General features: G+C 38.8%; 1 protein-coding gene across 1 annotated transcript; it reads left to right on the top strand.

The window, feature by feature from the left end:
- Nucleotides 1-12864: 12864 nt before the first annotated feature.
- On the top strand, nucleotides 12865-13497 carry LOC138892145 (uncharacterized). Its single transcript, XM_070175844.1, has one exon. It carries the CDS (start codon nucleotides 12865-12867, stop codon nucleotides 13495-13497), a length of 633 nt encoding a protein of 210 aa, XP_070031945.1.
- The last annotated feature ends 1461 nt before the right edge of the window (nucleotides 13498-14958 follow it).

Here is a 14958-nt window from a genome sequence, read left to right as displayed (position 1 = left end):
AACATTTCATTAGCTAGAAACCTTTCACTTAACTCGTTTCAGAAGAACCATTACAACACGCAACTGAATTCGCATAATCGTAGAAAATACGAACCTCGGTTTGTGGTCTAAACCTCCATAACTCTTCCGAGATCTATTCACACATAACAAGGCCATTAGAATAAAATACCTCCCAAATCAATCAAATTATGATGGTTGTCAAGCCCGCACGTACAACCACAAACCATCTATATAACTAACACGCCGAAGGAACTGATCATTGCCACAATCATGCTGATTCAAACCATTACTAGCCGACCCAACGTCTTCCAATTTACTCTTGACTTGTCTTAGAAATAATAATAGCTTCAACTGGTACACCCATTCTGAAGGACCTTCCGCGAATCCGAAAATGTTTCTTCCATTTCTCCAATACTGCCCCGCAAACCCGATGATAACATAGAAAATTCCCCAAGTATTCTCCACCCTCTACTACAAAATCCCGGTCTTCAGCCACACAACGAACCCAAAATCCTTAGATATCGTTCTTACATCCTTGAACCCATTAGAACCACTATTGAGAGTCACCCACTCTGACCTGGTCCCCAATATAATCAAACTCCATCGCTCTGTTAGCACATGAACACTCCCAAAGAAGCAACCGGATTAATTCCTTTCCTTGTACATCACATCCACAAGAAGCATAAACTCTAAGTCTTCCCAAAACCTGTACATTAGTCGATAAGGCGAAATATAACACACATTCATCAAGTTCTTTGCTCGAATTACCCTTGATGTTTTTTTTTCTTAGTCATAAATAATCTACCAATGCACCGATAACCAGAAACTGCACAAGCAGACAACCACACGATCCAATCGTAGACGATGGGCTCCCCCACTTAACTTTAAGCTACAATCATATAAATCTAAAACCCACAAGGATTCCTCATTCTCAATTTACCATGATCCCTCACCGTTAACCCGCCAAATTTCTCAAAATCCATTGTTAAACTTTTCACAAACATTGCGAGTTATCAGCCACAATCGCATATTCGACCTTCTGCCGAGTAGTAAGTAGAAATCTTCGTAGAAACTTCATCAAAATCACGCAACCGCTAACCTGCTCAACGTCATCGTTAGGCAAGCCAACAATGAACTACCAACTTGATTAGGCATTTTATTATTTTCGAAATTGTGAATTTTATTAGATAAAGAAATCAATGCATTACAATTATGGAAACTTACACTTTAAATAGAATAGATAATAAGAGTGTATAAATGTTATGCAAAATCACCAACAACATCTAGAACATCCCAAAATTCGGTGTCACAAGTGCATGAATATCTACCGAGAAATATAAATAAATACAACATCTGCCTGGAATACAAGTTAGACAAGGGAATGTAAATAACTCTGATAGAGACTCTGTATGCTGCGGATCGTAACATGGAATGTAGCTCACCATAAAGTCCCTGCAGTAGCCGCGCCTCTGCGCCCAAAAGACCACTAGAAATATACATATATACCTACATAAAAAGTGCAGCAAGTGTAGCATGAGAACGTAAATCAACACATACCCAGTAAGTATCTATCCTAACCCCGGAGAAGTAGTGATGAGGGGTCGACATCGATACTTACTAGTGGTCCAATAAATCAAGTACAACAGAAAGTAAGCAAGTGTGAGGCATGGTAAAAATAATGCAAACAAATTTAAGCACGTGGTACGATCCTCCTCTGAACAGTAAACGCAAGCCCTCAATTATCGGTCTCCTCCTCAACCGGAGTATATATGGAAAATGGTCCCCACCGGATAGATCGTTGCAACTTAAATCAGGAAAACTCACGAATACGATTGCTTCTTGCCAAATATTATACACGACGCTGCCAAGGCGAACGACCCGATCCCATAAGAGTAGTTATATAAATGTCGAGGCGTACGACCCACTCCGATAATAATATGTGCATTGCCGAGGGTCGAACGACACGAACCATAGATGCATCTATTATACTGCCGAGTCGAACGGGCCGCTCCTATAAGAGTGTGGTACATAATCCTACCGGAGGCGATCAGCCTGATCCCATTAGAGTAGAAGCTTTAACGGGTCCTTGACACCACTCACGAATAAACATGTGAGTTATGAACTTTAAGGAAAGTTTTGTGATAAAAACGCACAACGCGGGAGTAATTCATAAGGGAAGCACAAATTATTCATGGATTATCAAGTAGCTTGTCATATCTCTACAATAGCGAGTCTGTCACTCTATGCAAGTCTACTTTCAAGTTGTAATGTGAAATAAAGGAATTAAACGAGTAAAGATGACTCAAATAGTGCAATTATAGCATGACGTGAACCTATGTCTACTCGGACATAATCAATAATTCTAGCATATGCACAGACACTCATGACCTCATACGTGTGTAGCTCCCACAATATGTAGCACATAATAATATAACATGTACGAGGTAAATTCCCTCTCACAGGGTTAGACGAGAGACTTACCTCGATTCGAAGTTCCATAACCGGCTCTAACGCCTCTCTAACACCTAAAACCAAATGCTCATCGATCCGAAACTAGTCAAACAATCATGAAAACCAATAAAAATATGCCCCAACCTCATAATTAATTAATTTATAACAATTCCCAACTCCGTTTGAAGAGCCAAAAAGGTCAACCCTCGGGCCCACGTGTCGGGACTCTGAATATTTTCAAAAATAAACTTTACCCATTACCTCACGAACTCAAATATATGATTTACTCTTAATTCCACTTCCAAAATCGTGGTTAAAATCCAAAATTATCAATTTCTAGGTTTTCTCTTAAAATCCCACAATTTTCATAATTTTTCATGCATTTACAAGCCCAAATTCGTATATTTAACTCACAACTTGTAAAAATTACTTACCTCATGAGTGACGCTGAAAATGGCACTCCAAAATCGCTCCAAGGCCGGTCCCATGGAAAAACGAAATGGAAATGAGCCAAACCCACGTACTTTACAAGGCCCTCTACCCAGATATCATCGCACCTGCGAGCTCGCTTCTGCGAGAAACTTCTCGCTCTTGCGGAAGTCCACTGCCAGCAGAAATTCACACCTACGAAAATTCTTCCACTCCTGCGCAATCGCATGTGCAACACTGCCTCGCGCATCTGTGCATTTCCTCGCACCTGTGGCAGCGACATCGCTTCTACGCATACACATGTGCGTTGCTCCTCTTCGCTTCTGCGACCACACGCCCATCTCACCCAAGTAGCTTCTGCGAGCTTCATCTCGCTTCTGCAAAGTCTCTTCTATGACCAAGGCTTCGCAGAAGCGGTTGCACCAGCTAAACAAAAATTCTTGCAACTTCAACAAGGTTTAAATCGATCTGAACCCCGTCCGAAACTCACCCGAGCCTCTCGGGGCCTTAACCAAATATACCAACACATCCCAAAATACGATATGAACTTAATCAAAGCCTCAAATCACGCCAAACAATATCAAAACTATGAATCGACGATCGAAACCTTTCTTTAAGCTTTCAAACTTTGCCAAACGCGTCCGAATTATACTTAAACATTCCAAAATGATGCCAAACATTACGTGCAAGTTAAAAATGACGATACGAACCTATTCCAAGGCTCGGAACCCCAAATGGACATCGATAACACCAAAATTCACTTCAAATCAAACTTACGAAATATTAAAACCTTCCAAATTAAAGCTTCTGAAATGAGAATTTTCCTTCCGTAACCACTCTGAACTTTCCAGAATTCAATTCTGACCACACGTACAAGTCATAAAGCATGAAGTAAAGCTACTCGAGACCTCAAATCTCTGAACAACGTGCTAGAGCTCAAAATAACAGTCAGGTCATTACACATTCCATCGTTACAATTCAAAATCCCTAATCTGAAACCCTAAGCTCGTAAACGAAAACCTTCAAATCATCTGATTTATCTCATGAGTCACAAATCGAGCCTGAAACCATCCTTTTGCCTTCTGAAAACCATGAATCCAGTCGGCTATTTCCTATCCCCTTACTCAAAATTCAAATACCTAAATCTGAACCCTAGACATAATGATGTAATATCAAATCTCAGATTTTCTCTTGTGTGATGTTAAATCCATGGCATGCATGGAGTTTCTTCATCAACACCATTGTTATTCTTTGTCCAGAGGTCAAACGTAGTGACCTATGGACATTGAGGTTTTATCTGATGGTTCTTTGCCTTCGACAACCATTTTTCACTCAGGTAAACTTGTTCATCATTTTTCCCTCTGTCTCTTTAGATTTACCCCCGATTTTGCTTGCATCATCTACCATTCGTCACTTTTCACCCATAATTTTGAATCTGTGAAACTCTAGAGCCTTAAATGGCATTATAAATAGGGCCTTTAATGTTCTCATCTAGCATGACCAACCACTAAAGAAAAACACACAAAGAACACCTAACAAAAAGGCAGAAAATCAATATAGTAGTTTTAAAAATTTCTTCTACTAAGGCTAAGTTCTTAATTGATTTCTGACTTTGCTCTGAGGTACTCATTGGTTGAAGTTTCTGAGTTCTTGGATCCTAACGTCTAAACAAGACTTACTTGGTTTGCTTCCCTACAGAAGGTCAGTATACCTTCACCCTCTTCTCTTTTAATTGTCTTACTTGAATACTATGAGTGTGATGTTGCCTTCTATTAATTGTATTAGTTTATAATGTTTGTCATTGGTATAGAAATGTTATTTTTAGTTCGTGATAAGATGTTGTTCACTTGTGATCATTAGTTATGCTCCAAAGTATCTTTAAATAGTGTTGATTGAGCTGTATGTGACCTTAAAGACTTTCAGATAGCCAATATGATTAAATTTTCTTAATGTGCCTTAATGACTTCCATGCTTGTCTAAACTTCAGATTTTCTGTCAATAGTTCTATTGTGATCGTTACCTCTATACACTATTTTTCCTGCATTCTCGTGTTCCAGATTATTTTTTGATAATCCTAATTAGGAAAAAACTTGAAAGTTCATAAGTTTATATCCCTCATCATTTAACTAAAACATGAGAAATGTAAGTGTTTAAATGGGTTTTTCCTCTATATCTGTGTTTGTTGATTCTGAGAGAAGCTTTCTAAGTAATTATTATAATTTTATGCTCATATCATACTGCTGCTTGCATCTATATGAAATATTCTTATTAATGTAAACTCTTGTGAACCTCAATAATCCTTCTGCATGTATATTTTGCCACCATCAAGATATCTTTCATAAAACAAAACTTAGTTGTGACTACTTTCAAGCCTGAGTATAACTACCTTATGTTTAGATGTAAATCTCAGTCTGTATAGTTGAAGTTTAAACCTGTCTGGCACAACATTTTCCTTGTCTTTAATCTTTTATGACAATACTGACTTTATAATAGTTGAAGCTTATCCTATTTTTATAAGATAACTGAAGTATCTATGTGTAGTTGATTTTAAATATTGTATGTTCCCATGTATGTCTTCATGATCCCATACTTTGTTTGAAATTACACTTAGTCTTCTCCTTCCTACCAATCTGAATTGAATCTGGTCTTTAAATCTTATGAGAAGTTCTTTATTGTTACCGCTTGGACATAATAGTTTGCTTAAGGTTAATACTATTATGAGAATGTGACCCTGTTGAGCACCTTAGGAATTCCATGTTTAAATCTGTAAATCTGTAGTCATAATACGAATTTTGATCATGTTTCTGATATCTCTAATAACCTCTGTAAAAGTTGCTAGTTGTAACTGTTTGTCTGAACCTTTACTAATGCCTTTTAAAGGTTCTAAGTAGTGTTATTAATCCATGCATGTGCTAGTGGCAAGACCTAAGCTAACCAATCTATAATTATCCTGCTAAGGCAGAAGTATCTATTTCTGGGTTGCTACATATCTGAGTTGTGTGTTCTTTACCTATTCTTTGAATGTGATCCCAAATGTTCAGGTCTTTAGCAGTAAAGCTTAGTGTTCTGTTCCCCTCCCCCCATATGTGTTTGAAATCTGACCTTTAGCCTTGATTAATATGTGTATTATTCATGTGATATTAGAAATGTAGTTATAAAATGAAGTTGTTTTGTATTCTTATGTTATTCTATTAAGAGAGGAAGTATACTTCCGTGGTACGGAATATTATAACATTTATTTTACATTGAAATGGCCTCATTGGCACCTAAACCCATAGGAAAAAATGAGTCGTTAGTGGTTAGGGGTATTTGGGAGTGGAGTTTAACGCTAGGTTGGACTGCTCTCCCTGACACAAGCATTGCCTTGGGCCTTGATATCCTTGGGAACTTTGAAGTGTCGGGGGATTCAAATGGGGCATCGACCTTGAGTAGAATTCTCTCCTTAGCCCTTTTTGTTTTGGCAAATATACTACTAGGTTATTCCCTTAGTAGCTGTTATATATAAAAAAATCCCAAACTAGGTAAAACTTACAAAATGTTTAAGTAACCTACAAACAAACAATACGACAAAGAACTACAATGGCTATTGCTACCAAATACAATATAGCGGTAGCGTAATGAAAGGTGAAAAATACAAGGCTAGTAATTTGAAACATCCAATTGTTGCCGACGACTGTGAATGCACACACCAGTTGCCAACAATTTGTTGTAGCACCTACAAAGCTCTCACCAGGCGCTATTTGTTTCAATCCAATGGAGTAGGTATGTTTAAATCCAGTAGTTTTAAAGCAAAACATTTTGGACATTGTGAACTTGGGGCTGAAAATTCCAGCATCATTGTTGATACATTGAAGATGAATTTGAGATGAAAGCATAATAGAGACAGAGCTGCCTGCTTGATACATGAGGACAATATAGTGTCTTCTCATCTCCATATTGAGCATGCATGCACACTAATACCACTGGATAATGATATGACACTATACTGTCAATACCAAAAACAGACGTAAGCATTAGTTTTCCTTGTATTTCATGTGAGTAGATATCCTCAGTTTGATATACCAGTACCAACAATTCATACACAAAGAAGCTGATCATATGTGCAGCCATATAATTCTGTGAATAAATGCAATCACACCTAGTATAAGCCTTATCTATGAGATGCCTGCTTGACTCCATAGTTCTGTATAGTGTTAAACCACCCCCAGAATGAGCATGATAACATGCTAATACCATTGAGAAATATTCATTGACACTTGTTATTTTTAGGGGTTTAGTGTTTAATGACAACGAAAGATTTTCAATTTAAATTATTTGCCATGTATAACCACCACATTAGTATAAATTTCTCATAGTATAGTTTGTTACATTTTTGCTTCGATCATTTGCTTATATGTTTGATGCATGACTGAACATATAGAATATGTATCTAATGACTTTCTCTTTCTTTTGGACATGTACATTTGTTTGGACCTGCTGAGTTCTTAAGGAACTCACCCAAGCCTAGCACCGCTGCAATTTTGGAAGTCTGAAGTCAGTTGTAGCCGTCCCTTTACCACTAGACCTGCCTCTTTGAGGCCCAAATACCAAAGTCCAATCCTTTCCCTCCACACTCCTTTATTATTTCTTACTAGTTCGCTAGTTTAGTCCACTGCCTTGTTGCATTTTTATTACCTCTTTTATTATTTTTCTATCTTACATGTATACAATACTTATATATTGGATTATATGCTTTACTTTATACCTTAACGTCATATAAAACATAGGCAAGCCCTAAATAACACAGGATTAAAAGAATTAGTTAGTAACTCATTTCTTCTTCGTTAATTATATTTGTTTATATCACACTATGTTTTCACTCACCTATTTTTCTTAACAAGATTTTGAAGCCCCAGAACTTAGCAAAAACAGCAACCCCATTTTCAAAAGGAAAATCAGATCTGAATCGCAAAGCTTTATCTTCAAAAAGTAAATCAAATTTCGAAAAAATAAGTACTATCGCCCTAAAGAATTTTCAACAAAATGGTTTTTATTCAAGTCTTCAAATCAAGGTATATCTTAGGCTTATCCCATCTCACTAGAGTAATGTACACTTCCGATTTTTTTTAAAACAAGTGTTCAAAGTTTTTCCCCCTCTTCACATATTTTATTAAGTATAAACATCCTTATATCTCTTTTCGAAAGCTTTTTAAGTGTAAATATACCAACACTATTTTCCTCTATTAATCCATATCCTTTTAAATTACACCTACCCTTTTCAAGAATTATGGCTTAATATATGGTAAACCATAACTTTAGAACGCTAATTAAGGCATAGTATAAATAATTGATTCCAAACCTAGTATAAGTCCTATGGAGCTACCTCAGGTAGATTTTAAGGAATGCCTAATACCTTCCCCTTAGAAGAACAAGAACCCTTGTCTATAATCTCAACGGTTAGCGGACTAATAAAGAATATGACTTAGTAATTAAATAGGTACCCTAGTATACCTTTAAATATTATGTGGCGACTCTCTTTATCAATAACAGAGAAATCACAAGTTGAATCTTATTTTGACTAGTGCAAAATAGGGTGCCACAGATAGTGGCTGCTCTAAACATATGATTGGAAGAATGGAAGATTTTCTCTCACTCGAGGCCTTGCAAGGTGGGAGTGTGTCCTTCGGAAATGGAAAAAAGGGATACATTCTGGGGTTGGATAGATTGGCAAAACACTTTTCCACTCAATTGAAAATGTGTACTATGTGAATGACTTTAAATATAGCATATTGAGTGTCTCTCAAATCTGCAACAAAGGAAACAAAGTGGAGTTCTTGTCAAAGTCTTGTACTGTTACCAATCTTACAACGGGTGAAGTGGTTCTGATTGCAAAAAGGTTCAAAAACATTTATGTTACAGACTTTGATTCTCTAAATGGTGGTGATCTTACATACCTGAGTGCCATTAATGATAATGCTGAACTATGACACAGAAGATTGGGGCATGCAAGTTTTTTTCTACTGAATAAGTTGATCAAGAAGGGCCTGGTTCGTGGATTGCCAAAGTCAAAGTTCAACGATCACAACGTGTGGGATGCATATGTGAAGGGGAAGCAAGTCAGGTCCTCATTCAAACCAAAGAAGGAAGTGAGCACCTCAAGTCCACTGTATCTTCTTCATATGGATCTATGTGGACCTATGAGGATGCCTAGCAGAGGAGGAAAGAAGTACATCTTCATTATTGTTGATTACTATTCCAGATTCACATGGACCTTATTTCTCAGGAATGAAAACTTTTCTAGTGTTTGTTGCATTTGTGAAGCAGATTCAAGTGAATATGGGCTATAATATTATGAGTATTTGATATGATCACGGCACCGAGTTTGACAATGCCAAATTTGATGAATTCTATGCCTAAAATGGTATAAGTTAAAAAATTTCTGCCCCCAGAATACCTCAACAAAATGGTGTTGTGGAGAAAAAAATAGGACTCTTGAAGATATGGAAAGGATGATGTTGATTGATAGTGGAGTGTCAAAGAGATTCTGGGCTGAGGCAGTGAACACTGCTTGCTATTTGATTAACATGTGCATGATTAGGTCCCTGCTTGACAAGACCCCTTATGAATAGCTTAATGGGAGAAAACCAAAACTAACTTACCTAAGAGCATTTGGATGCAAATGCTTCGTTCTCAATAATGTTAAGGAAGCAAGGGAAAATTTGATGCAAAAAGTGATGAAGGAATATTTCTTGGCTACTCTTCTCAAAGCAAAGCATACAAGATCTACAACAAAAGGACTCAATGTGTAGAGGAAAGTGTACACGTGATCTTTGATGAATATCACCACTCAAGTGAGAAAGATTCACATGATAAGGATGATCAAGATGGAGATTATTCAAAGGTCCCTGGAGAGGTTATTGATATGGAAAACGGGAAGGTGGATCTAATGAGTCAAGTCAATGGGACTAGTGAAGAAGATGTAGCAGAACCTCCAGCTGATTTGGAGGAACCTGGTCCCTCCATCACAACAACTGAAGCTGACAATAGAGTTGTTGATGATGTATTAGGCACTCCTAATGCAAAGCAAAGAAGTGGCATTCATACTTCCATCGATGCCAATGATGGGTCATACATGGAGGAACCTGGTCCCTCCCATCCTGAAACCCAGGTGTCTAACTGGAAGCACAAGAGCTCACATCCTCTTCAAAATGTAATCACTCCTTTGGACTCTGATATTCAGACTAAATCGAAGGCAAGAAACATGTTTGCTTTCTCAGCCTTCTTGCCTTAAATTTAGCCAAAAATATATCAAGGAAGCATTGAAATATGCTTACTGAATTGCTGCTATGCAAGAGGAGCTCCATCAATTTGAGAGGATCAAAGTGTGGCACCTGGTTCCTCGGCCCTCAGATAGAATAGTTATTGGAACCAGGCGGGTGTTCAGAAATAAGCTTGATGAGTTTGTCAATACAACAAGAAATAAAGCCAAGTGGTGGTCCAAGGCTATAATCAAGAAGAAGGAATTGGCTATGATGAAACTTTTGCTCCAGTTGCAAGAATGGAAGCCATCAGAATTCTCATTGCTTTTGCATCTCATATGGAATTCAAATTATTCCAAATGGATGTTAAGAGTGCATTTTTGAATGGATATTTGAAGGAGGAAGTTTTTGTCAAACAACCACCTGGTTTTGAATGCCATGAACATCCTGAACATGTCTTCAAGATTGACAAGTCTCTATATGGATTGAAGCAGGCCCCTCGTGCATGGTATGAAAGATTGTCCAGGTTCCTTCTAGAGAATGGCTTCACTAGAAGGAAAATTGGCAACACTTTATTTCTAAAGAAACGAGAAAGGAACTTGCTGATTGTGCAAGTCTATGTTGATGACATCATTTTTGGTGCAATAAATGATTCCTTGTGTGAGGAATTTGCAAAGCTTATGGAAAGTGAGTTTGAGAAGAGCATGATGGGGGAACAGAACTTCTTCCTTGGGTTACAAGTAAAGTAAGCCTCTAAGGGAACTATGATAAGTCAGCAGAAGTACATTAAGGAGCTTCTGAAAAGATTTGAGATGAAAAGCTCAAAGACCATTGATACTCCCATTGCTACTGTCACTCGTCTAGACATGGACGAACCTGGTTTCCCTATAAATGAAACTATGTATTGGGGTATTATTGGATCACTTCGGTACCTAATAGCCAACAGACCTGACATTGTGCTTAGTGTTGGGTTATGTGCTAGATTTAAATCAAGTCCAAAAGAATCTCATTTGAAAGCTGCTAAGATAATTCTGAGGTATCTCAAAGGAATGCAGGTCTTGATCCTCTATTATCCCCCAGGAGATAATTTTGACTTAATTGGATAAGTTGATGCTGATTGTGTTAGTTATCTAGTGGATAGAAAGAGTACATCTGGAATGTCATACTTTCTGGGGTTATGTTTGATTTCATGGGCTACAAAGAAATAAAACTATGTGGCCCTCTCTACTGCAGAAGCTAAATATGTGGCAGCTGCTTCCTATTGTGCCCAACTGCTGTGGATCAAGTAATAACTAGAAGATTTTGGTGTATTCTCTGATTGTTTACCACTTTTGTGTGATAACACAAGTGCTCTTAATATGGCAAAGAACTCGGTTCAGCATAAGAGGACAAAGAACATTTATGCGCGACATCATTTTCTAAGAGACAATGGTTAAAAAGGACTCATCTATATGAAGTTTTGCAAAATAGAGGACTAGGTAGCAGATATCTTCACCAAAGCACCGAGCAGAGAGCATTTTGAAAGAAACCGTCTGGAATTGGGTTTGATTAAGCTGAACTGAGAACCTGGTCCCTAGATGATTGGCTATGAAAGGATGGTAAGGTAAATTACTAAAAAGTATTTTCTGGCAACTTCTAACTCAATTCTATACTGTTACAGGTAAACATACACGACAACTACATGACAAACAAGTGGCTAATGACATTGTAATTTTTTGGAAGGATGATGCTCATATTTTAAATTCTTTTAGGGAACCTGGTTCCCATGACTGAGGTTAGTAGATCCTCTTACACTTATATGCATTTTGAACTATTGGTGTGCCACGTCATTAAATTCCTCTGCTTACCTCATAAACCTAAATGACACACCCGTTACAAACCGACCCGACTACCCATCCCTTTGTCTCATACCTAATTGTAACTGGTCCCTCTTTTCCTTATAAATACCCCAAAAGACAGTCTCTCTCTCCTCACTGTCTACATCAAACATCCCTCTTTTTTGAAACCCTCTTTTTGTGTCTTCGTTCTCTCAAAATCAACCATGTCTTCACCACAATCTGACTCTCCCAAAGTCATTAATATCATCCTTGTTGTGTATCCGTATCATAAAGCACAACCATCTAGATCAAAGCCCCAACCTTCACCCACTCAAGCCCCAATTTCCAACCAACCTTCATCCACAGTCTCATCCTCTACATCATCTAGTTCTGGTTCCCATCGCACCCAAAAAAGCCAAAATCCCAAAATATTTGTTGTATCCCCCTCTACTTATCGCTTTCTCCAAACTACAGAAGAAATAGTAGAAGGGGATGAAGGAGTAGAAGTGTCTAGTCGGCGTGTTGAGGAAGAACTTGTGAATGAAATGATGATTTCTGGTTTGGTTGATGGTGTACCTACGTCTGGTTGTTCTGACACTTCACGTGCTCAAGGGATTAATCTGAATATTTTATCAACATCAGGTAATGCTCCACTTTCTTCTCCTGGTACTGCATTATTGGGTAATGAGGGTGAGACAGGCTCTCCCTCCCCTATAAGAGAGCCTATTGTTGCTGGTTGGGGATTCTTCGACCAGTGATATAGGTGTTGGGACTCAATGGAAGAACAAGGAAATGGGGACCAGGTGCCTCAAAGTGACCAGACACCGGTCAGTACTACATGGGAGCCTATAGAGGGACCTGGTCCCTCTGCCCAAGAGGAGTTCTCTACTCCTACTTGGGATGAAACTCCCAGTTCTACTAGATAGCCCATGGACAGTGCTGACCCTACCTTCTTTTCTCACCCTGTTATAGTCCCTTTGGAGGTTGTGTACCCTGAGATGAAGTCTGTGTCGGAGGGAGATTCTGGTGACAGTGAGGAGGACCTAGATAATCTATCTATATCCCATTTTATTACTTCTAGGAGTGGTGGGACATTCACAAAAGAGTCTGTCCCTAAACGACCCTCCACTAGAAAGCAGAAGAAGGTTGCTCTTGACAGTGCATTGAAGGAGAATAAGGAGAAAAAGAAAAGGAGAAGGCTTTTGAAAAGTAGACTTATTGATGAGGAGGATGTGCCTCCGGCAGATATTGTAGAGGTTGAGAATGAGAAGATGGTTCAGGAACCTATTCCTCTTGTCAGGAAAACATCTAAGAAAGCAGTTTCTGTTAAACAAAAGAAGGTTCTATCTACAAAGGATGCTGAAGTTGATGGTGAAGGAGAAGTTGAGAAGGAGAAAATTGTTGAGAAGAAGAAGCCTCTCAGAAAGAGGCCAAGTAGCAGTGAGGAACCTGCTTCCTCAAAGAGGGAAAGAGTAGAACTGTCTGAGCTTGAAAGAAGAGCAAATTTGAAAAAGCAGAAAGTTCTATGGGGAAGAGTATTCGACTCTGAGACTCTTGATTGATCTGGGATAAGACAGTTGGTAGAAATCTATGACTTCCAGAAGTGTACTCATCTTCTCAACATCTAGAGTCCAAAAGTATATGAGGAGGAGGTCCGCAATTTCTGTGTTGATTTGTTTATAGGGGGAGAGGAGGGGGGGGGGGACACAATATGCTTGAAGATCAATGGGAAAGATTTTGTGGTGGATGAGGTTTTACTTGGGGAGATTTTTGGGGTGCCTACTGAATGGCTCTCAACTGTGGACCGAACCGTTTCCCTAGAGTTTAAGGTTGGATGATCAGGCCTTGGTTGACGGAGTAGCGAGACTTGATATTTTCGAATATGGTAGAATTCTCGTTGGGATGTGGTGTCATCGCCTTTGTTGGAATACATTAAGGCTTATCGGTGTTATGGTCTCCTTTGATTTGTCTTCGGGACAGGATATTGTGGAATGGTGCCTAAGCAACAGTTATCATAGGTGCGGTGTATGGCGACTTCAGAGTCGAATCAGTGTTTCTAATGTTGATGGATTGAGAGAGATGATCTTTATGGAGGCTTAGAATTGGTAGCAATTTATTAGTTCGGGTTCTATAGAGATGAATTATGATTCGAGGCAGCATTTGGGCAGCGAAGGATGAGGAAGGACATGGTGGGAGGTGTCTCGCAGAGGTTGAATTGCTAGAGGTCGAGAAGTTCGTTTCGGAAGATAGTTAACTTAGAGTGGGAATGTTAGCGTATCGTATGGAATTTGTGGTAGGATGTCCACTTGCTTCTAGAAAGCTTGGTGCGATTATGGTCATGGTGAACAAGGGACAATGTTTGTGTATTTTGTTCGAGATGGCAGCTTTGTGCTTCGGAAGTTTTAATATGATGGAAAGAGTTTGATCAGGATGTAATATGACTTTGAGTTTTGGGTGCATCACTAGACCTTCATTTGATGTTGATAGGAATGAGCGAGCATTTTAGACTGGTGGGCGAGCATGGGCTCAGAAGGGTTTTCTGATTTCGTGGTAGATATAACTAGGGCAATGTCGTTGGAAGATGTAGTTATAGAATTTCACAGGTGGGATATCTCATGTGAGAAGGTTAGCGGTTGCATGATTTTTGATGACGTTCCTACGAAGAGTTCTACTTTCTGCCCAGCGGGAGGCATGTACTGCGATATGAGCTTGGATCGCTTGAAGAAGATAGTACGACTGTCAGGAGGTTGGGTGTGCGATTGTGGTTGATAATTTGGAATGTTTTATGAAAAGTTTAACGTGAGATCATGATAAATTTGGTGGGTTAACGGTGCGAGATCATAATAATTGAGGAGGACGAGTTATTCTGGGTTTTGGATTTATGTGATTGTAGCTTAAATCTAAGTGAGGGAGCCCACCGTCTATGATTGGGTCACGTGGTTGTGTGCCTTGGTAGTATCGGGTTATCGGTGTATTTGTAGATTAGTTATGACCGAGGGGAGGAAACATCGAGGGTGTTTTGG

This window comes from Nicotiana tomentosiformis, chromosome 5, assembly GCF_000390325.3.
Source record: "Nicotiana tomentosiformis chromosome 5, ASM39032v3, whole genome shotgun sequence".
Lineage (NCBI taxonomy): Eukaryota > Viridiplantae > Streptophyta > Magnoliopsida > Solanales > Solanaceae > Nicotiana > Nicotiana tomentosiformis.
Note: the sequence above shows the minus strand (reverse complement) of the source record. Positions and strands in the feature narration are given on the sequence as shown.

Bases quoted from the DNA above. Each gene is read 5' to 3' on its own strand.
- LOC138892145 (XM_070175844.1), top strand. From the start codon at position 12,865: ATGGACAGTGCTGACCCTACCTTCTTTTCTCACCCTGTTATAGTCCCT.